This window comes from Sinohyriopsis cumingii, chromosome 3, assembly GCF_028554795.1.
Source record: "Sinohyriopsis cumingii isolate HCF-2022 chromosome 3, ASM2855479v2, whole genome shotgun sequence".
Lineage (NCBI taxonomy): Eukaryota > Metazoa > Mollusca > Bivalvia > Unionida > Unionidae > Sinohyriopsis > Sinohyriopsis cumingii.
The window spans coordinates 65,258,197-65,283,540 of NC_142963.1; the positions used below are offsets into that span (position 1 = coordinate 65,258,197).

Genomic DNA, 25,344 nt, shown 5'->3' on the forward strand with positions numbered 1-25,344 from the left:
CACACGAGAAACATTAAATAATGAATGGAGGAATGTGCAATCTATACTCAAGTGCTAGGAGATTTTATCTTAATAATGCACTACATTAAATAACATTAAAGAAATATAGGAACCCCCATACATTATGTATTCACTTAAAGTGAAAATATTCATAATTTTGATGACCCTTTGAAATTTTACATATTCATACAAGACAGTCCCAAAGCCATGAATAGGGAGAGTAAATGACTTGGTGTGCATAAAGCATTGAAAATTAATCACAGAAAATTTATGACAAACTACATGTAAATATTTTACAATCACAGACTAGCGGATTAATTTTTCAGTAATAAAACAAACAAATGACAGGTCCTATTATAGCAATCCATCATACAGGTATTTTCTTGAAAGGAACAATTCTTTACACGTCTCAACAATATGGTTTTGTCCAGAAAATAATGAAAATGCTATTATGCATGAGCCAAGCAAATGGCTCTGACTAGGTCAATGTATATCATGTAAAATTACCTAGAATGGAGAGACACTACATATGGTACAAACAGTGCTTTTCTCAATTAAGGGAACATAAAACTACACAACAATGACAGGTGAATGTATTACTGATTCTTTGTACTGGAGGCTATATTTTCATGGTGCATTCCCATCACTTCAACAAATTTTAAAGCCTTTCATGCCAGGATACAGTGAAATCAGATCAAAATCAGCTCATCAGTTTATTTTAAGATGTCATTTTAAGTTTTTCATTTTAGTAACGGTGGCCAACTTTGATGCCAGAGTGGCACAACTTGAATTAATTTGAAACAGCTTCTTGTCTCAATGGTTGTTTCAAACTTCAGCCAGATCTATTTAGGAATTCTTCAACAGAAGTTCATAAGGTTTTCCTCCTTTTTGTTTGTAAAAGTAAAGGTAGCCATATTAAGATCACAATACTTTAATGACCTATTGACTTTCATCACAGGATACCTTTCATCAAAGTTGGTCATAAACTTTATATGATGTTGAATGTCAAATCTTGATCTCAAAGAAAGTATTTCAAAAGATTTAGGCACGAATAATATTCAATCTTCTACTCATAACTGAAGTCATCAAAGATCTTCATAACACAAATCCATTTACCAAAATGTTGACTGAATGTAAGTGAGAAATGAAATGATGTTGTTTTTACAGGAATCAAAACCAGTCAGATGTAATATATCTCATTAATACACACAGATCTCACTTACAACAAAACCAATCTACAGCGATGATAATGTAAGCTCACTTCCCAAGGTAGAACAATACTTTGATCTGGTACAAATTATGGGGATACTTTCAACACTCTTTAACAGTTTGGGGCAACAAGTATAAGGCAAGATTTCAGCAAAGTTTAATTACAATCAACCCAGTCATGTTTGAGCAGAAATTAAACATTGCAAAAGTTGACATATGCAGCACCATACCATCAACCTCATACTGACTTCAAACACATGAACTACACGGATTTATGAAGATACTTCTGCCTCTAAGCTTAAAGTTGCCCCAACTATATTCTTGTCCAAACTTTTTTCATTGCCAACTTGAAAAAGTATTCGTTGTTACTCTGAAGCAGGTATTTCACCTACACATGGTACAGTGCAACTCCTGCTTGGAAACATCCACCATATTTGAGATCTGAGAGACCACAGAAAGTAAATGATGTTTCTACACTTTGCCTTGCCTATTTTTATCACCCTTCCCATCATAGTATACAAAACATTTGGCCTTGCATTACCCAAAGATGACAGTAATAATCGACAAGCACTACAGATTAAGGATTGATCAAGGCAATAACTCTCCACCCAACTCATGACCATTTTTAAAATATGTAGAATGCAAAAGGACCAGCTTGAAGGAACAAACTCGTATTTTCTCTATCTATACAGTGAACTGATGAATGAATCTTGCAACCCAAACCAAATATCAAGTTGCCTTGTGGGATCTGCAACAACACCTGTAAATGGACAAAACCTTGTCTGTGATGTGACTTGTGTTAAGTATGGTATCATCAAGAGTGTATGGGTATGCCAGATGACGTGTTTAAATCCCTCTCCAGTGTAGCTGGGAATGTATCCAATGCGGCTTGCAAAATTTCTCTACTGCAATATTCAATGGCACTTGTACTGAAATCTACTTAGTGCTAAAAATAGACCATGATGTCACAGTGCCCGGTTGCCGCCATATTGTTTTCAAACAAAGTACTGAGAGGGGCTTAATAACATGTAGCAATTCACGACATATATGCAAAAATAAAGTTGTTTTTCTTTGCACTTCCCTATGTAATGTTTTGATATAATATATGATTGTGTACAGTAATAATTTTGTTCATTTTATTTCTTTCTCATCCTTTGGTATTGTTTTCCAATCCATGTTGAATAAAACTCTTGTGTGTACACATTAAAAGAATATATATACAGTCCCACCCACTTATATCAACATCACTTATGTCGACAAGCCGCCTATTTCAACAAAAAAGGAAAGTACCGGTCTTTTGGTCTAATATTATTACCAAAATTGTCATGCTTATGTCAACGTCGAGATAAAAAATAAACGTACATGTTGACAGAAGCCCTTGGTCCCAGCTTGAACAAATCCTTTGTTTTCTGATCACTTATGTCAACAAGCTGCCAGTTCCGACCCATACTTTGTTGAACAATTAGTTGATCTTGCCGCTAGGCTTTAATTTTCCCACCTAATCATTTATGTTGACCAGCTGCCAGTTCTGACCCATACTTTGTTCCACAATTAGTTGATCTTGCCGCCATGCTTTAATTTTCCCACCTAATCATTTATGTCAGCAAGTGGCCAGTTCCGACCTGTACTTTATTCAACAATTAGTTGATCTTGCCGCCAGGCCTTAATGTCACGGTTTGATAAAAAAACAGGCTTTTGTTTGGTCCTATAAGGTTGGCCTCTCGTGGCGACTTAAATAAAAGCAATGAAATCTGATCAATTCTTGCATTTTCCAAAGTGATCGGTGATTAAAACATCAGTTTATTGTGCTGTGAAAGTTTCCTTTTTAACTTTATATTTGCGATGGTTACCAACGGCAGTGTAAAAAGCAGATTAAATTTACAGTCTCTGGAAACTAAATATCGGGCTGTTAAGGAAGTTGAGGGTGGAGCATCTCACAAAGATGTCTATGAAATTTTTTCTCTTAAACATAACACCCCGTCAGGATAGATGAAAGCTGCTGAGTCAATAAAGAAAGACTACATTGAAGATAACTGCGCTCCCCAAAGAAAAAAGCAGAAGACTGCTAAATTTGAAGACGTGGAGGATACCACAGCAAAATGGTTCAATGAAACCTGCATTGCACATTCCACCTTATCAATCGATTGCGATACGATGATCTAAAAAGCAAAACAATTTGCAAAAAAACTTAGTGTGGAGAACTTCGCTGCAACAAGTGGTTGGTTCAGTCACTTTAAAGTTCGTCATAACATCGGATACAAAAGAATTTGTGGAGAAGCCAACTCAGCAGACACATCACAGCTTGATGGATGGAAAGCCCAACTCAAACATATATTGCAGAATTATAAGTCTGAGGATACATACAATGCGGACGAAACAGCTTTATTCTTTATGTGTACTCCAGACAAGACATACTGCATCAAAGGTCAACCACATGTTGGTGGGAAACAGCCTGAAGACGCATCTCTGTTTTAGTCTCATCGAACCTGATTGGCAATGATAAAATGCCACTTCTAGGTATGGCAAGTCTAAGAAGCCTTGCCGTCTTAAAAATGTGCACCATCTTCCTGTGGTTTATTATGCGAAGACAAAAGCTAGGATGATGCTAGACATTTTTATGGAGTGGATAAGGAAACTCGACAGAAAAATGAAAGTACAAGGAAGAAAAAATGTCTTGCTTGTGGATAACTGTTCTGTGCACCCACGTGTGGACAATCTCCAAAATGTCCAACTAATATTTCTTCTGCCCAATACCACGTCACCCATACAGCTGAAGGATCAAGGAATCATCCAGAATCTAAAACTACACTATCGAAAACTTCTCGCCCACAAAAAGTGGCTGCAATTGATAAGCAAGAAGAATTTAAGGAAGATTTGCTTGGGGCTCTGTACAACTTGAGGAAAGCTTGGGGATTAGCTAAACCAGAGACCATACAGAACTGCTTTATGCATGCTTTCTTTCCCGAAAACGAGGAATTTCATGGATTCTCCCCCATCAGATATCCCCCATAGTATTGAAGAAGATGGTTTATATGAACGTATTGGAATTTCAGTGGATGAGTTTTTTTGGATGGCAATTGAAACGGATGACAAGGAACAATGCCAAGTAGCTCTTGCAGATGATGACATTATTGCTGCTGTAAAAATGGATTACATTTCAGAAGACGGCATGGAAGACAACATAATTGATACTGATGCTAATGATGAATCAGGAACACTACCTTTGCCATGTGTTTTATGCACAGAGGCCTTTTCAATGTGTGATGGTTTAACAAGATTTTTAGCGGAATCAAACTCATTGGTAATATCGGAAGAAGCACATGGTTACTTGGAAAAGTTGCAGTGTCTTCTCTAGAGATAACAACTATCAAAGCTCAAACAGAAGAAGCTTGCATGAAGTTCAGAAATGCATGTATTCTCGTTACCTCCCATGCCCACTTGTTGTGCCAACAACATTTAATTTGAATTAATTTAAAATTTAAATTAAATTAAGTTATATTGTAATTTCATGCATTGATTATGCTATAGATAATAATCTCAATTACATGTATTTGTCATTAAGATCTTTTACTGCTACATGTATTTGTATTTTGAGAGAATTCATAACTTGTTATCTCCAGGACATATTTTAAATGTATACCACTTGAGATGACATTCTTACAATACTTTATTGTAAGAAACATTTTCTTTTAATACCTCATTAGCATGTGTCAATGTATACAATATTATGCCTTCATTAATCATATCAGCCGCATATCTCTTGTTCACTTTTATGTACTTTCACAATGACATCTGTAATTAAATACATGTACTGTTTAAACCAACTTGTTGACAGGATTTCATTTCCCTGTGAATAGCCCCATCCCCTTGGTAGCCTCAATAAGATGAGAACAGACTAACCAAAATCTATGCCAATTTAAGCACATGTACTTGAAGCATGTAAATAACAACTATGCAACCATGTGCTAATGCTGACATTGAATATCAAAGTGAATGTTTTTCATGCAATACAAAAACAACAGCACTTAAGGAGTCTATAACGAAGTTAGGAACAAAGTTAAAGTAGAATGTAGTTCCAAAGGCATCTACATCTACCGCTGTTGTGTCCGATGCTCATAGCCAGCAAACTGATCATGCTGAAATGTTCAAGTCTAAATCTGATGAACACTCTGTAGCATTCTGAGTTCAATCCAAACATGCTGCAGTTTAAAAGTAAATGCATACAAGAAGAGGATAATACAAATTGGTTAAAACTTCCCTCAGATTAAACCAATGTGTAGGTATTTGGCCCCATGACTGAAGATTCTGTAAAATTTGTTTCATCACCTTGTGTAAAAAGAGGAGCCAATTTGTCCAAATATATTCAGGGTAATAAATTCTTGGTCCCTGCAAATTATAAATTTTACATCACACCAACAACCAAAAATAAAATTTAGAGAATGTTGTCTGGTGTTGTACAGCAATGGGATAAATCTCTTCAAGATATTCAAAGAATTGTGGGGCACAGTTTTGTACCAATTTTAACACTGGCAGCTCATTTGCAACAGAAGATTTTGTCAATGTCTCAAATTGAGATGTCTGTCATACAAATTTTCACAATCCTTGTGGCTGCTTTCAGGGAGACATCTCTCTAGAGATAATAATAACAATAATAATAATAATAACAATGACCTTATTTAAAGAGGGTAACACAATTAGCTAAGAACTAATCTACCTTGAGGCCCTCATACAAAGGAATTTATTTATTTTAGCTGCATCTCTGAAGCCACTGGATATATTGGGTTTGGAAGAAGGAAATAGAGTGGGCATTTCTAATCTCAAATGGAATACTATTCCTGAGCAGAGTTCCAGAGTATTGGAAACTTTGTTAAATAACTCCTTATTTGGTTTGGGAATTTTATACTGTCTGGTAGACATGGATCGCAGGTGGGGAGTATTACCAGGTATCCTATATTGGAATAGTGATAGTAAATATTCAGGAGCGCTATTATGGGATATCCTGTACATTAATTTCGCTTTTCTCAAACAGATTTGGTCTTTAATACATAACATTTTTAACTTACAAGCTAAATTTTCCTTGCTTTCTTTCTGGACTGATATTAGCCCTATTGCTCTTTTTTGAAGATATGCCAGCTTTGCTATGTTTTTATCATTTTAATTACCCCATACTGTATTACAGTAGTCTAAATAGGGTTGTATGTAACTGTTATAAAATAGTTTTCTGTGCCTTTCAGGGAGCAAATGTCTTATCCTACTGAGAAGCCATAAACTTGAATTGACTTTTTTACTGATATGTTTGACATGTTCAGTCCATGATAGGTTATTATCTACCAGAACACCAAGTAGTCTATCATGACAGACCATTTGCAAATTTGTATCCTTCCATGTCAGACATAGTTCATCACTATCAAGATCTGTCCTTTTTTGCCATGTTGAGATGATAAGTAATATCTTAGTTTTACCAGTATTTACCACCATGCCATTGCATGTGCACCAGTTTTCCAGTTTGTTTAGGGCATTCTATAAAGAAATTTTGAGTTCATGCTTTGTGTTTTGGATGTCTGACAATGTTATGTCATCTGCATAGAGATCTGTAGATGATATTGAGTCTCTTAGTAAAAGTGGTAGGTCATTAATAAATAAAATGAATAGTAATGGATCTAGAATTGAGCCTTGTGGTACTCCATATCTAACTGTTCCAGGTTCAGACAGAACATTATTTATGTAAACATGTTGTGTTCTCTCACTTAAGTAAGAAGTAAACCATCTAATTGTTCTTTCATCACATTGGTAGATTTTCAGTTTCTTCAAAAGGATTTCATAATCCACCATGTCAAAAGCTTTCCTGAAATCTACAAATACTGATCCTATTATTCTACCTTGGTCAAGTGCTTGAAATCATTTATCAGTTAGGGAGATCAAGGCAGTCTCACAGGAATGTTTCTGTCTAAAGCCTGATTGACTAGGGTGTAACAGCAAGTGTTTGGTTAAATATGACAAGAATGAGTCATGGACATATTTTTCAATCAATTTTGACAAGTTTGATAGTATTGAGATTGGTCATAGTTATCAGCATCATCCTTAGAACCAGATTTGTGAATAGGAGTTACTTTTGCAGTTTTCCATATTTTGGGGACAGATGAGGTTGCAATACTTAAATTGATTATGAATGTTATGCTATCTACAAGAGCTGAGGCAGAAGATTTAACGAGTCGTGGACCAATCTGATCAAGTCCTGTAGCTTTCTTGGTATCAAGTTCACTAAGACATTTTTTAACAAAGTATTTTGATACTGGTGGGATAGAGAAACATACCTCCTTAGAGATTTTGCTGCTGCAGAACTTTCTCAGTTCATTAAAGTTGTTTTCTATCACTGGTTCTTTTAACTTTGTGGTAATGTTGGTGAAAAAATCATTGAAAACATTTGCAATGTCATTGTCATCAGTGACTATGGTGTCATTTACCAGAAGTGAGTGAATTTTATTTGTCTGATCTCTGTGTGTTCCTCCAGTGAGTTCATTGAGGACTTTCCAAATGGAGTTTGTGTTGCTCTTTTTGTTTTCAAGCAATGATTGATACTAAGTTTTTTTTAGGTTTTTTAATCATACTTGATATTTCATTTCTCCATTCTTTATATCCTGCATGGTTTCCCGTAGCCTTGAATTGGTCTTGTGTTTTCATAGCATCTAGGATTTCGGTAGTAAGCCAATTAGGTTGAATTTCAGTCTTTAATTGATGTACTTTCAGTGGTGCATGCTTAGACACTACATCCATGAATAAGTCAGTCCACACCCTCAGAGCTTCATCTATGTCATCCAAAATTTGGATCATATTCCATGGAACTTTATATAGGTCATTGAGAAATTGTTCTTCATTAAAAATTTTGAATGATCTGTAAGTGATCGTTTTGTGTGTATTTTTCTTATTTTTCTTGCATTTAAACTTTTGTGTCAAAAAAGTAGGATAGTGGTCACTAAGACCAACACTCAGTACATTAACACAAGCCACATTGTCTGCTAGGTTGGTATAAATGTGATCAATAAGAGTGCTTGATTTTTCTGTTACCCTTGTAGGCTCATTTACCAGCTGGCCTAGGCCTAATGATTCAATAAATTCCATCCAGTTGTTCCTTATATGAATATTCATGCCCAAAGACCTCAAACCACTTCATCTGTTTTTGTGTAATGCTGATGTACCTAGATCAGAGAGGAGTTTGTTTACGGATGAGATCCCAAAATCTATGAAGCTGTAGAGGACATGTACAACTCAATTAGGAAGAGGCCTCATTAGAATTTTAATAATAAAAGATTTTATACCAGGTACAACATACCTGTCAATCCAAATGTTCGTTAACCTCAGTACCTGATCAAAGGGAAATTGTATTAAATGTAAATCTGAACAACTCTGCTGTTGGGTCATATATGACAACCCTTCAAATGTACATACTTACTCTTTACTAATATATGCAGCAGAAGAAAACATCATGTGAGCATAAAAGAGGAATCTATTTATTTATTTCTTACATGTCATAATTACAAAAGACTGTATGAAAAACGTACATTACTTTTGCTACTTAACTGGATTTGAAGTTAAAATTCTTGTCACAAATTCCTTAAATTCATGTGGAATAGCATGAGAATGCAAACTGACAAATTATTTCAACACAGCACTCACTTGAATGAGTCTACATTGTCAAGTATTAACTGAATGGTCAAAAAGTCACAGCCACAAATTATCAAGGCTGTATTACATCACTCTCAAATTCTTCATTTAAAACTTAAAACATTTTTCATTTGTCCTTTTCCTGATGCAAAATGTCCTTAAGTTTAACAAAATCCCTCTCATCTAACATTTCTCAGTCAGTTAACATCAATGAGTCACACTGATAAATATACTTAACACTTGGCATCTTTTTTTTATTAAATCTTGTCCACTATCGGCATGTGAGCATCAAAATATGATAAATCTGTGACACATGCCTTCAAATTCAAGAAACCTGTCTGTATTCTTAGAAATGTACAGTCATTATAAATAGATAATAACGAAAGTACATGGAGAGGGATAACTGTGCAGCAGCCAACAGTTACACAACTTGAGTCTCAAACTGATCACATTATTCTGCATCTTGGTTGCACCTCATAATACCAGATATTACCAGTGACCTGAACTTGGAAATATTGTTAGTTTTTTTGAATGAATTAAACAGGTATCCAATCTCTCCTTGTAATACCAGCTTTATTATCAACAGGCAGGTATCGGAGTCCCCTGATACCTGTTGATAGGTCTAACCTTTAGCCCAATAGACTTGTCAGTAACCAGCTGTAAATGATATTGATACAGTGCGACCAGACTATAACGCAATACTTGGCGACCCAAAAATTGGATTGCATTAATAGCAGGGTCGCGTTAATGCTGGGTTCTACAGTATTTTTTTTGTTGGTCAGAGACCAATGCATTGGCACATATACATGCATTCATGTCTAATGTATATCATTAACAGGGTATCAACACCATTTACTATCATGCCACTGTGGCATGCAGCTCATCCAAAATACATGTAATTCTGTGCAGAGATTGCATCCCAGGATTTCCCACCGAGGTGACATACTCGGTCCTTCCTCTTCTTAAAGACTTCTCGTTTGTGACTATCAGTCATAGTTGCGAGGGTGCAATTGGGTAACATTTCAAAGCATAAGCCAGTCTTGTTGCAGTTATAAACTTAATCAGACGGCGTAGCAACCTTCCTCCAGCAACTTTTAAAGCTCAGTTGGGTAGGAATTGGCAGCCTCTTTATTAGCTCAGCGGATTTCCCCAGACACAAGAACTTGGCTGATAGCATGCCTTTTCTTGAAACTGTCCAGCCAACCGTTACTCGCCTTAACTTTGGAATCATCTCCATTGATACCGCAATCAAATTTTTCTGCTTGAGCTTTCAGAATTGGGCCAGAAATGGGAACTCCCTCTGAGCGAGCCTGGACAATGCATTGCTACAAGGCTGAATCTAGGAAATCTTTCATTAGCAAACTTAACCCTTTTATGCTATAAATCAGTTTCCTCTTCTAGAATGTAGGCTAGACTATGGAGCTTTTCTTCTTCTGTTTTCCACCCTCACAGAGTGGACTCACTAATTCCAAGATCTCTGGCAAGCTGAGCTTATTGACTGCCCTTCATTAGTTGATCCAGGGTGCACAATTTCACTTTGGCAGAGAATGACTTGCGTTTGTGACCTTTGCTTTTCCATAAAAATAAAATATTTTTATAAAAAAATAGGAAATTAATAACAAGTTCATAAGCAAACACCATACACATGTAAAACCCAAGAACTAAGTGCAATGGGCCTGCAATGGTCATGTTTCACGTTTATACTGTTTTTTTAAGCTGAACGCATTTACAATTTCATACCCTTTCAATTTCCAGCAAATATAGCGTACATTATTTACTGGTCAACTGATTGCATCAAATAACACTGCAAAGCTAAGCAAACATGCTGGCGACATTTGTCTTTTGATGTTTATTAAATTGTGAGAATGTTTTAACAATCACCCCATTGTCTGCTGCATGGTTGTGTATGCAGCTAAAGAAGAAACTCATGTCAGCTATTGTCTGAACAACAATTGTATACAGAATTAATTGAAGATAATCACAAAGACGATCCTACTGGCTTCACTCATAATGTTTATTTTGGCATAACACTTCAAAAACCTGGTGAAATTGTTAAATTTCAGAAGCTAATCCATCATCGTATTATGTTCAATTCATACGCGAACTCTTCCCCAAAATGATATACGTTTTACGCACTATTTCTCTTACTTTTAAAAATAAAGCACTTTTCAGGGTACAAGAAAAATACACGTGTTTAAAACTTCAGGAACCACGCCACAATCATATTATATTCAAATTCAAATGCATTCTCTTCCCGAAAATGGCGATACATTTTTTATACACTATTTCATGTACTTTGAAGAAAAACAAATTTTAATGTGCAAATGAATATATGAAATTTTAGGAGCCACTCCACGATTGCATTAAATCCGAATTCATGTTTTCACGGGGCGCGTTATAGTGGGGTCATTCTGTATATAGGGAAGAATATAAAGCATACAAAATCAATTTTGGAGAGGAATAATATAACACTGTGATCTAAAAATTTTCTTAAAGAAAAGACTGCAATCCAGTTATAGACTAGCAACAAGGAATTCATCCCAGCTCACAACATGACAAACATCCATTAACATATCATCCATGAAAATTGATTGTTGATCATGTCCTATTGAAACAATTCTGTACACTTTGAGAGGATGTATTGACATAATACAGACAAGGTTTGTCTCTAATGAAAAAGGGTAAGCTACACCATAGCAATGAATTCATGGTATAACAAAACATATTGTAACTCTAATGCTCAGCTCAGAAAATGTGCCATTTCATTTCAATCAATCATTTCACTAGCTCTGAGGAAATTAATTTCCACAAAATGACAATTTTTCATTTAAAAAAATTACCAGAAATCTTCTTCATACCTACTATAACTTCAACTTCACATATAGCAAGGCTCTGCTTAGTCCCTGGAACAATGATCTTCAAGTAGCGGAATGGTTGAAATTTCCCGTCTACCACGGTCACATTCTTCAGGGGAGTGCCATCATGTGCATAAATGAATACAAGTTCTGAAGCCAGTAACCCTGAAAGGCTTACACCAACTTGAAATTTCTGCATCACACTTCTATCTGTAAATACAAAAGATTGCAGTTTTATTTGAAAATTTCACATTCGTACAAATATGTGGGAGTCATTTTGGAAACTTGCATGATTATGGTATGAAATTAAAGGTCTATAAACCAACCAGGATTTAAAATATCCATTCATTTGCTCATCTTGACAAATGGTAAATGGATAAAGACAAAACTATTTAGTTTCTAAAAACAACACAAAACTGCAGTCACACCACAGCACCTACTTCACAATAAGTACTTCTACTATTTTTGATAAAGCCAGAAAAAAACATACATGTGCAAATTTGATCAGTTTCTACACATCTAGGGAAAAACAAAAAATCAACAACATAGTAGTATGCAGTCTACAATCTGTTTCCTCAATGTAAATGGACTAAACAACTGATCAGTTGAAATATTTTTGCTGATAAATATATTGTTCACTAAAAATGTCATAAGAATCTCTGTTTCAAAAATGTATCAATGCTTTACTTACATACAGTGATATAGTATTTCATAAATTGATCCAGTCATGTGACTGGTTCATCCTCACAATACAAATTCAAAATGGCAGATTCTCCAATACAACAAGGTTTGCCTGGCAAGGGACAGGAATCAAAGGAAATTATTTATCCAATTACCTATCCAATTATGGAATTTCCACAATTTCAACACTTTTCTAGGTCTACCTCTGGAAAACATCCTCTAATGAATGTTAACCATGTCACCAACACCAAAAATATTACAGAGAAAAGTATATACCTTTCAAACTTGGAACTAAAAACTAAAATCCTTAAAAAGTACATTCACATCTATAGTGCGCATATATGTAATTACTGAAGAACAGCCAACTATTGTGAATAGGCAATAACTGCTAGGCCCTCAAATCTTGATGCAAACCAATAATTAAGAAAGAGAACTGATAATGAAATTCCAGTTCATAATGTGTCAAAAGGAGCATCCAAAATTAGGCATGCACCTCTTTTGTATCTTGTTTCTTCTATGTAACTAACTCTTTGGGCAGATACTCAACACTGCCAAACAATAGTCAATAAATTGTAGTATGCAGGAACTGCAGTATATTATTTTATTTTGCAAGAGTACATATTTCTGAATTTTACTTAATGAATTTAGTTTACTTGATAGAGACTTACAGACATAGTCAATCTGATTTTTCCCACTTTAACTTCCTTTCAACTACGACCATTACATTTTCTTTACATCTTCAATGGATCACTAAGACTGATCTTTTACCTCCATTCCTAGTTGATCACAATCAAGCTGGAAATGAGGTCTGGCAAAGAGCCCTCAGGGACCATCATCTGCAAAATTTTTCAAGCAGGCACAACTGCAGTCTAGTCCCCAAAATTTTGCTAGACTTCCTCTCTCATCAGGTTGACACTGTGCCCAAGTCAGCAAGAGGATGTCATGAAAGCAGAATTTTGGCACTCCCATACTACCTTTTCCTCCTTCTGCCTCTGCTCATTAGTGCAACAGAGTGCAGGCATTTTTTCTCTGGGACCCATTGTCACAGAACAGCATGTTACTCGGATAGACATGAGCCTTCTATTGATGGGCCTCTCTATTGTGAGTACATTTAATTTCTCTATTTTTGATTAGTTTGACATGAGCCTACCCACCTGACAAATTCAGCTAAGCAGTAGCAACAGGATAAGTAATTGTTGCTATTAAAATTTTAATTATGCGATAATTACCTGTTTCTATTGCAAAATACCCTCCTCCCACCCTGCCCTGAGATCTTGCATAATTGTTTGTGAAAAAAATGATGCAAAAAGTCAGTAGGTCTCAACCGACTTTTCTCCACTCTAGGGGCTTATATGTTCATATCCACAAAATGTACTTTCTTAGTTCTGCAAATCCGAATTACATGAACCATGTCATAGGTTCTCAATCTTGATTACACATTTTGAAATTGTGCTGTAATTTCAAATATAAGTGCAATTACATCCTCCTTACTGCACTCAAAATGAAATAAGCATTAAATTCCATAGCGTCTTTTTGATAATTGCAATTGAAAGACTTCATATTTTTCCCACATTATGATTTCAAACATTCAATGACAGAAACAGAAACACATTTGCAGATGTCAACACACTTCTCCCTAGCTTCTTCAGTCCCATGTATTTCATGTGGAATTGTCACATGCATAACCCTTTACCTCATACAAGCGTCTTTGGACGCCTCTACTCCATTCGCATGGAAGCGCCTTTTGACGCTTCTGCAAGATTCGCATAGAAGCGCTTTTTGACGCCTGCTGTAAACATCAGCCATTTTGAGATAGTTTTCGTAGCGCCACCTTCGGGGAAAACCCCCCAATTACATACTACATTCATTTCTGCGAATGACAATTACGTCAGATCACGTGGTCGCTATTCATGCACTGGTCGATATCTGCTATTTAAAGTAACTGGGTTGTAATCTCCACTCGACAAAATGGCAGCTGCGGATTTCATTCAGTACGTACAAAGTTTTCACGATTAGAATAACAACCACGAAAGATTCAATAAATTTGGTAAAGGCTCTGATATTAATGTAGGCAGCAATTAGTTTTTATAAATTATCAAATTCGGATGACTTAGTGATATAGACGCACACGAAAACCTTGTAAATTTCGAGTATCGAAAATGGCAGCTACGGTTAGTCACGCGGCCTCACTGACATGACGGTGAACGAGTTCTCTCAAGATTTCAAAGCACATAAAAAAATTCTTCTGTGGAAAATAATTACACAGCTATAACAATCGGACATTACTCTTAAATTTTTCCACATATAATATATGTGTACCAAAAATGTAAAATGCTTAAAATTGTTGTTAAACGTAACATACACTAAACTGCTTAACAGTTCACAGGCAGGATTTCATTCAGTACTTACGAAGTTTTCACGAGTAGAATCTCAACCACGAAAGATTCAATAACTTTGGTAAAGGCTATGATATTTATGTAAGCAGCAATTAGTTTTTATTGATTATCAAATTCAGATGACTTAGTGATGTAGACGCAGACGAAAAACGTGTAAATTTCGAGTATGGGAAATGGCAGCTACGGTTAGTCACGCGGCCTCACTGACATGACGGTGAATGAGTTCTCTCTCGATTTTAAAGCACATTAAATATTCTTCTGTGAAAAATAATTACACAGCTATAACAATCGGACTTTACTCTTCAATTTTTCCATATATAATAGATGTCTACCTTAAACGTAAAATGGTTAAAACTGCTGTTACACGTAACACCACTACATTGCTTAACAATTCACAGGCATGCCTATGCGGATGCGGTCTGCTAGGTAACAGGTGTTCTATTTATAGCGTGCTGCACTTTGTCACTATGCTCTATGAGGTAAAGGGTTAAATCCAGTCCATAATCATGAAATTTCGTAGAATCTAAAACAATACCAAAATCTATTCATTCCAGATCAAATGGAAAAGTTGTTGCAATGTGCATTCATTTACAATATGACCCCAAATTTCAATTTTAACTAGACACGCCATTTTCTTTCGAAAGTTATGTCGAGCGTGCGACTAAGTTCAAATTTATCTGGGTGGAGTTATGTGCGCAGTAATAATGTTGTTGTGTAATGATGAATATGCGCTTGTGTATTTAGTTTGGAATATGACATACATTCATTTACATTGTTTCTTGTAGTGTATTTTGTTTGTATAATTAAGCCTTAGGAAAATAAAAAAATGAGCATATAATAAAAAGGTTACTGCATCTGTATGGGAAAATATGAACTCGTTTTGTCAGATGGATATACTGCACTCCCAAGGTTGTGCAGTAACCCATCCAGAAAACTCGTTCATATTTTCCCATACAAATGCAGTAACCTATAATTACAAGCAAATGTTGGGGGAGGGGTCCTTGGTAAAAAGCCATAAAAAAGCTTCAAAAGTAGCTACAATAAATACAAAGTTGAGCTGCCCTTGAGGCTGCAACTTCACAAGACACTTTCTCTATGACCATATGTATGTAGGAAATATGTTAAAAATGTCAGCTTGAAATAATATGTCAAGAAACTGCAAACAGTGCCCAAACACCAGTATTAAAGGTTGACTTACTGTGTTTCCTCTTGTGAATTTATTTAAAACAATATAAAGTTGTTTTCATGTTTGAAAAATCATCCTGTGTTCCTACTAGAAAAGCTCTCCATATGACATTACATCAAACCCAAATGTTGGCTTATTATTACCTCAAATATCCCAACAATAATGATGATTCACTCACTGGGGAAGCATTGGAGGTCTGAATTACCGAAACTTTTTGCTATCAGGAAAATTAATTTTTATCGACCAACTAATAACACCCAGGCAATAATGCCATAACTCTACAAATATGAATGTATGATAAAAATGCACAATAAAAACAACAATTTTCCATATACACAGGTAACCTTGCAGTATGTAACAAGAATTATGCAAGAATAAAAAAGTTCTATATAAATTACAATAAATACATCTTTTAAATGAGGCTGTGCATAAAGTCTCAAGCTGGATATATAATCAAGGTTAGCTCAAGCTGCAATTATAAAGGCGAGCTTGCATGCTCAAATAATGGACAGTAAAACAAAATGGACTCTTCTTTAGTACCTCATTGGATCTACTCATTTTTCAAAATCAATCTAATAATCACTGAAAAAAATCTGATAATCATCATTTACAAAACATGTCACCTTTAATTGTAAAGGCATTCACTAACCTTCCAATTTCCTGTCTCACTTATTTTGTACTGTACATAGACAATGTATCTAGTTGGAGCAAATTCATTTAATGTTTATGTTGATCATATCCATATATAAATATAGCTTATTATCAGAGCTATTGTGTGTGTCTGTCTTCAATTTTATGTTTATGTCCATGTATAAATATAACTTATTATCAATGATATTGTGTATGTGGTGGTGGGTGGGGGGGATTGTAACATGTACATGTAAAAATGCATATAATAGACTGGGCAACAAGGAGGATTAGTTTCATGCAATTATGTCACCCTCTTTAAATAAAGTTATTATATTATTATTATTATTATTATTATTATTATTATTAATATGCTGATTGTTTCTGAGCTTCATCTGTGCCACACATGTGTATGAATAGTGTTGATTGTTCATTGTTCATGAGCTTAATGTGTTCCTTACGTGAGCATGAATAGTGTTGATTGTTCCTGAGCTTCATCTGTTCCTCACATTAGTATCAAAACTGTTGATTGTTCCTGTGCTTAATCTGTTCCTCACATGAGTATCAATAGTGTTCTCTGCTGAGAAGCCACCTTCACAGTCTGCTGTTTGAAGAAGCTTTATATATACATAACTAGCCAATTGAAAAATGCTTGGAAACTAATCTTTCTGGCTGCTATATATACAATTCTCCACAGCTCATAGGTATCAAATCTTGAATACTTCTGCTCCAAAATAAGATTTTTCACTAACATCAGCTCTGCCAAACTTTAAATCTGAATTAGTGCACTACTTAGTACTAACCCAGATTTATCATAGTGATCTACTAAAATTTGAAGTCCATCAATGCCATAGTCTGCTTTTTTTTACCGGTCTTTAATCACATAAATATCTCTACTTTCTAATTTCATTTTTTATTCATATTTATTAACTTTCTCTTAACCCATATATGGCTGTGTGGTTTCGTAAGACAAGATCCCACAGGACTAAATAATTCGAGAATATAAAATTCCACTCCCCTTTACAATTGTACATATTTTCTTTTGGCTTATTATTCTGCCTTTTCAACATTAAATTTCTATATACCATTGAAATGTAGTTTGGGGGGGATCAATCCCATATGAATTCATAAATACTAACAGATCACGATTGTACAGCATTATGCTTTTTTAGTGTTGAACAACCGCCATTTAATGTCAATACATCACCCCCCACCCACCCCCCGGAAATATCAGTATAACATACAAATATTTAAGAAGATTGACAAAATGTGCATCAGAACCAAATGTCTAACCCTGAGAGAATTTAAGTCTGTTGGAAATTGCAGCTATCTAGTTCTTGATAGCTGATACTGAATATCTTTTGTTCTGAAACAGGAACAAAAGGAATCAGCATAGAATTTACAAAGGGACAACTAGGATCAACGCATTTCTTACTGCACCAATTACAAAACATTCTCCACCTGGCATCATAGACTTTGGATGTAGAAGCTCTGCTGGCTTAATTGATACAACTGGCAACCTGGCCCAAAAACTCGTTCTAGCAGAGAGATTGATCATGATCAGCCAAGTATCAAAGTGGATAATCTGTCTGTTGTTGTGGAGGAAGGATCCCCCTGTGTTGTGAGAAGATCCCACTTATGGGGTAGAGACCTGCTCGATCCATCAACAGCTCTTTTTGCAGGCTGAAACATGATCATTGGGGCCGCAGCCGGGTGATGAGAATGATCTGAGCAGTGGAAGTTCAGACTCCTTGCAGAACTGGCAGTAATAGCTGGAATGGAAAGGTGTATGCAACTATTCTATCCACTGAAGGCTTCAGATTTCTACCTTCCACTGTACCTGAACGGGGACAGAAGACACATAAAAGGAAAGCCTGCTGATGAGCCTCATAGTAACAGGTCTACCAGAGGTCACAGTCCAAGTGTGAAATGAGACTGTAATGTAGACATGTAGATACCATTACATAAAGATGGTTATGCCATTGTTGGAAATGTTAATATGTTCTTCTCCGGAATGTGGTGGACTCGGATCAACATGTTCACTGAGGTAGCCCAGCACAGGAAGATCCAGATCTCCACACCAAGAGAAGGAGCATGTGTAGCTCCATAAAATCAGATATATGCTATGACAAAGGTGTTGTCTCAGGAGACAATGATGCAACAGCCCCTTACTCTCTCAATGTGCCCATTGCTTGAGTGCTCCTCCTATTAAAAAGTTATTCATGGGGATGGACATTTAGGCAAGAATCCAAAGAATCTGGAGAGTAATGTCATCTCATTCTAAATGACAGCCACAACCACAGTCGGCAAAGAGGAAGTGGGGATCAGGTGCATGCATAGGGACCCCCATCAGAAATTTGTTCCAGTTCATCTGCCAGTACAAATGATGATATAACAAGGCTTTCTATGTTGTTTACACCATATAAGAGGGCGGAACTCTGCAACTCACATATCTAATCATCCTGGGACAACCAAGAAGGTGACAGTGTTCAAGGATTAAGTAAAGGCAAACAGATAAGGATGAGTTTGCTCACTGCACTATAAGAGTACCAGAATTTGATCTCTCCAATGCAACGAAACTCATCCTAAGTTCTGGTTCATTGGGAAATTCATAACCAGATGAACGAAGACCTCAGATGGAAGAAGGTCCAGCTTTTCGAGGATTGGCACAAGATCTATTCAAGTTACCTGACAAACAAAAGAACAGATACCAAAGAAGGGACTTAGCCTAAGTATTGTGGATCCACCAATTGCTGAAACATTGAAAATTCAGTCTTTCCAGTGATCATGAATAGGTAAACACTCTAGGTGTGGAAGAGATTCTGAACAACAGAACCTGAAACTGAAAAACGTCCTGCTCTATGCAACATCAGAGTTATTTGAGTTGTGGGGAAAATATTACAAGGTACAAACAGGCATCCCAAACAACAGAGGAGACCGCCCAATCTGTTGGACGAAGAGCATTCTGGATTGAAGAAGTGGTCCATATCTTGAAAGGTTCCTCAAGAAGAAAATAGTTTAAATGGGATTGATTATAATGCAAAAATTGCCACCCTTTTTGGTAACTGAAAAGATTTGGGAATCAAATGCTGGAGAATGATCTTTCAGGACCCTCTCAACTGCACCTCTCTGCAAAAAGGTGTGCACCTCATCCCTCAAACAGAATGGATTGATGAAAGAACATGTGGGTCCTTAATAGATGGAAAGGACCCAGCCATCATCCATTATGTTTGGCCAGACCTATGAAAAGAGACCTAGATGAGCACCTACAGGGATCACTGAGAGAAGTGGATACAAAGCAGGAGAAAGTTTGGGTCCTTAGGGTTATCACCCTCCCCCTTCCTTATGTCGGAAAGGAAGGTGGGTTAGAAAACAATTAATATTGTGGATCTGTGACAACTATCCATACACCGAGCACCTGACTAATGAGGACATATGGTTTGAGGTTGTAACGGAGTGGTGCCACATATATTTGAAAAACTTGGAAAACTGCCCTTGTGGGCCCTTTTTTTGTAGATGTTTCCAAGTTGATTGTGATGGGACCAGAACAGTTGTCATTAACCCTTTACTCCCCAAATACGCTTTTCTACGCTTTACCTTTGCCTCCCGTCTACGCCTAACTACGCTTTTACCTCTGCCCCCCATCTACGCATTTCTACGCATTACACAATATATACTATGAATAGGTGACAAGTTTCCATTTAAACGTTGATTCGCCGTGAGGTAACCAAACGCTGGTCAAAAAATAAATCATCTTTACTAACATTTGATTTCAATGACGTATTACTTAACATCAGAACTTTATAAATCTAAATTTAACCGACCAATTATATGTAGAGGGGTTTTCCACGGCGGCATCAAAAATGGCATCGTGGGTCGATTGTATTACCTCAATTCGATGTAAATATTATGGCCTTTTCAACAGATGTATGTTACTCATACTTGTAATTTTTGCCAATTATAATGCGAAAGTTTACATTACTAGTATAAATTCATAATGTCATCATGTTCTTTATGTGGAAAATCATATTTGCCGAATGCGCGGCAAATACAGCAAGTCTTCTTCCATACATTGTAATGTATAATGTAGTTTTAATGTGTTTAAAATAAGATATCTGTCATATAAAATAAAATAACAAAATTAAGAACATCTTTGTTGTTCATTTCTTCCATTCATTTCAATATGCAAAGTTCCAATCAAATCGTATAACAGATAATACCGGAAGTGAAATTGTTTATTTACGAAAGGGATTCCCTGATCTTATCATAGCGATGTCGTCCTCGTCTGTTGATTACAGTGATTTGTCTGGCAGTGAAAACGATTTTTCTGGATTCAGTTCCAATGAAATACCAGCTTTTATAAACAATGATGCCTTTAATGACAAAGGATCTGAAGTTCTGTCATCAGATATCGACACTGAAATGTCATCAGACTCAAGTGACACTGATGATGATCAGCCAAATTGGTTTGCAGACATGCAAGATGTTGACAGAAGTCCATTTACTCAGCAGTCAGGACCATCACATAATTTGCAGGAAACAGCACCAGAACTAGACTATTTCCATTTATATTTTCCAGTTGGACTTTTTGAAAAGATTGTTAGTGAAACAAATCAATTTGCAGCTGAACAACATGTGAATCAAGGAATCAGTGATGCAAACTGGACAGAGACCAGTGTGCCTGAGATGTCTGCCTTTATTGGCATGTTGATATTCATGGGGATAATGAAAGTTCCTGACTATAGTTTTTATTGGTCAAATGACAATTTTCTATCAAATGAAGGAATCAAAAATGTAATGCCACGTAAAAGGTTTGAAAAACTCCTCCAGTACCTTCACCTAAATGATGACAACACCGATTTTCCTGCTGATCACCCTAACCATGACAAACTTCACAAAATCCGTCCAATACTGGATGAAGTTCTGTCAAACATTATGAATACATACAAGCCTCGCCAACATCAAACCACTGATGAAGGTTTTTATACATTTCTACATTCATTACAAATATTGTATTTCTTTCCAACAGTAAATTGCACAGCAGAAACACTCACATATAGAGATCATTTAAAGAAATACACATACATACATGTATGCATACATATTATATTGTCTTTCATCTTTACATTAATGTGATAATTATAAAAATTAAAACAAATAACTTCATGTTAATTTGTATGTCCAATAAGAACCACTCATGTGTGCGTATCATATACACACAAAAACATACATTAGATATCCATAACCACACAACTCTAATCTATCAAATCACCATACATAAATCTAAACATTAGATTCATGAATATCTGAAATTTAATGCATACCTTTTCATAATAATACAAATAAATTAAAAATAAACATAAATTAACTTTTATTTCACTGATCCTATTTTAAGGTAAGATTAAAATTTCAAACAATACTTCATTAATTGATTTATTAAGAAGATAATGCACTTTAAAGGTATGATTGCATTCAAGGGACGACACAAGGCCAAGCAGTATCTTCCATCAAAGCCAATCAAGTGGGGCCTGAAAGTATGGACGCACTGTGATAGTTTGTCTGGTTTTTATCACCAGTTCGAGTTTTACCAAGGGAAGGAAGATACAGGTGAAGTGAATGAGAGCATGAAGGGTCTTGGCTATCGAGTTGTGCAAAAGCTTACTATGCCTTTGAGAGGAAAATTTTATCATGTATATTTTGATAACTTTTTTACATCCATTCGACTGGTGCGAAGTTTATTGAGACTTGGAATATATGCATGTGGCACCATGAGGAAAAACCGTAAAGGCTTCCCAGAGGAATTTAAATATCCACCATATATAGAGCAAGGGAACCATTTAGTCAGACAGGATGGAAACCTGACAGCCACACTGTGGAAGGACAAAAAACCAGTGACAGTCCTATCCACAGCAGCAGATCCAACCATCATTGATACTGCTAACCGGAAACAGAAAGATGGGACAGTGCAACTGGTTAACTGTCCAAAGGCCATCACAAATTACCAACAGTACTACAGAGGGGTTGACATATGTGACCAACTCAGGGCCAAATATCCAGTTGGACGATCTTCAAAGAAATGGTGGCGATATATGTTTCATTTCATTATAAATATATGTATCATCAATGGTTTTATAACAATGGTGGAGAGTCATCCTGAGAGTCATGAAAGAAGAAAAAGATTCAGACAGTTAGATTTTCAAGTTAATTTGGCAAAGCAGCTCATAGGAAGTTTCAAGTGCAGCAAGGTTGCCATGCATCGAAAATCTGTAGCCCCAGTGACACAGGCCAATATTGAGATGCACAGACTGCAAACACTTAAAAGGAAAAAATCTACCTGCAAATACTGTACCAAGCATGGAGAAAAAAGACGTAAAGAAACCAAATCTGGCTGTGTCGTTTGCAACGTCCATCTATGCTGCATTGAATGTCACAGCCTGTTTCATCAAAGCATGGTCATGGTAGAGGAGTAGCTGTGATGTGCGCCAATACAATTATAGTTTTTTCTTATTCTCATGTTTGCTTGTTTTGTTCATCAACGTGAAAGTCTGAGAACAAGTGATTTGCTAAATAGTTCATATTTATATTTTAAATCACAGGTGCTCGACGCGAGCTTGATGTTAAGAAAAAAAACATTAATCTAAAGGAAAAAATCAAACAGAGTGACAAAAATACCCTAGATTACCCCCATGACAAGTTCTGACATAGGACCCTCTCTATCATAATATATAAGAGAGAAGGTACAGAACTTCCAAATACTTCGCTCCACCCATGACCCTTGATTTCCTTCTGCTATTTCCATCTTTAATGGCACGCGACCATACTACATGGCTTGTTTTACTTCTGATATATTTTTCTATCCATCAAGCCATCATTGACTTCTCTGCGTTGTACCAAACTGAAGTTACGGGCTGCGAAACGTGCGATTTTCGTGAAGTTTTCCTTTGTGGACACTTCCGTGCTCCTATGCTAATAAGAATAACCTTTTGAGCCAATCATATTTCGGTGTTGACGTTAGTGCCGCCTATTTTGAAAATAGAGATGCATGTATACGATGTGTTGTGCAGTGAAGAAGACAATGTATACTACTTGCATGGAACAGGATTCATAAAGTTGAATCGAGTTAATGGTAAGTAAAAAACTTTTGCATCTACCACTGTTCTGTAATTCAAGAAGGGATGCACCATAGAGTTGAAAACATTGTCCATATCGCTCTTGTCACCGGTTTTCGGATGAGCATGGAAGTGTCCACAAAGGAAAACTTCGCGAAAATCGCACAGATAAGAGGGTTAGATTTTTATATGGGAAGTAAAGGGTTAATCAATGCTGATGACCCAGCAAGTCATGAAAAGAGTGTCTTGGGATGAATCCCTTGAGAAGGGTCTCAACTTCAAATGCAGAAGCCCTTAAAAGGTCTTTACCATGGTAAAGCAAGACCTTTGAAGACCCCATAGTAACTTCACAATGGAAATGCAGAAATTCCACCAATAATGCCATTGCAAGAGAAAGCGCTTGTCTAGACCATAGCATTCAGCACGCATTATAAGGTGGCTAGATTCAACGATGGTTTTCCGAGCATACTATATGGTATAGCTGAGAAGATGTCACCATGTAACTCTATGGTGACAAGAACCCTGGCTTTCTGTTCCATAGCATTAACTGTTTTCATTGGAAGGTTACCCAGGCTCCACAACTGAAGAGATATAATCATCCCTAGCAACCATATATACTTGCGTATAAGCCTAATAATTTATGAAAAAGTAAAGGCCTGGAAGAAGTTGGGGGGGGGTCGGCTTATCCGTGGGCCAATGTCCAAACTTGACAGTTTTTAGGTCTTTTTGTTGTCTCCTGTAATGGCTGTAAATCTTGGGACACGAAACAACAATTTTTTCCATGTCCTAAGACATAGGCATGTAAAAGTAACTTTTGTTCACCCAACATTTATTAAACTGTTATAAAGTACTATAATTGATTTTGTTATTTTTTTGCATGTGCCTATTTTCTGATTTCTCCAACACGAAGTTAAATAAAGGTAAATACAAACTGCATAATTCGTGGGTCGGTTGAGTTTACCAGGGAGACCATGCTGAACTATAATGTACAGTACTCACACAGTACAAAGCGTGTATAGCATCACTTAAATCCTTACTTATTCCCAAGCACAGATGCTGATTTTGCTTTATTCACCATTTCAACCAAACTACATTCTTCGAGAAAACAATTCAGCTAGTCCTTAAAAGCTGTTTCATTTACATTGAATCACATGCTCACGAGTTATTCATTTTCAATGATATAAGCAATCCTACAAATTGAGATAATATTTTCAAAAGTTACACACTTTTAATTATACAAGGCACATAACCATCATAATTTACATGTTCCCGACGAGTGGTAATAATAAAGACTAAAATTCTCATATAGATCAACTAAGATCAACATCAATCAATTTTAGTTTTGTGTTTTAGCTGAACAAAGATTATAACTTTCCACACAATGTAAAGCTTGATGTTTTGGCGTTTCCTATGTTGCTAGTCGGTGATTTTGTCTTTCGTTTTGTGACAGCAGCACAGGCCAGTTAATCATTAAAACCTTGTTGAACTAAAGGTACCAAAATAGCCAGCCTCATAGTACCATACATGTGCCAACTATTTTCCCCTCTTTGTATATCCGACCTTATTCCCTTATTGTCAACTCGTAAAGCATTTAGTATTGTTTATTATAAAACATGTAC

The 25,344-nt window shown here is 36.1% G+C and overlaps 1 protein-coding gene across 1 annotated transcript in view; it reads right to left on the reverse strand.

Annotated features, from left to right (window-relative positions):
• The window catches only part of LOC149803006 (uncharacterized), a 264,028-nt gene that overhangs the window by 119,626 nt on the left and 119,058 nt on the right, over positions 1–25,344 (reverse strand). The window contains exon 7 of the mRNA XM_089953867.1: positions 11,730–11,936. Coding sequence (XP_089809993.1) covers positions 11,730–11,936 — 207 coding nt within the window. The remainder of the gene's footprint in view (positions 1–11,729; positions 11,937–25,344) is intronic.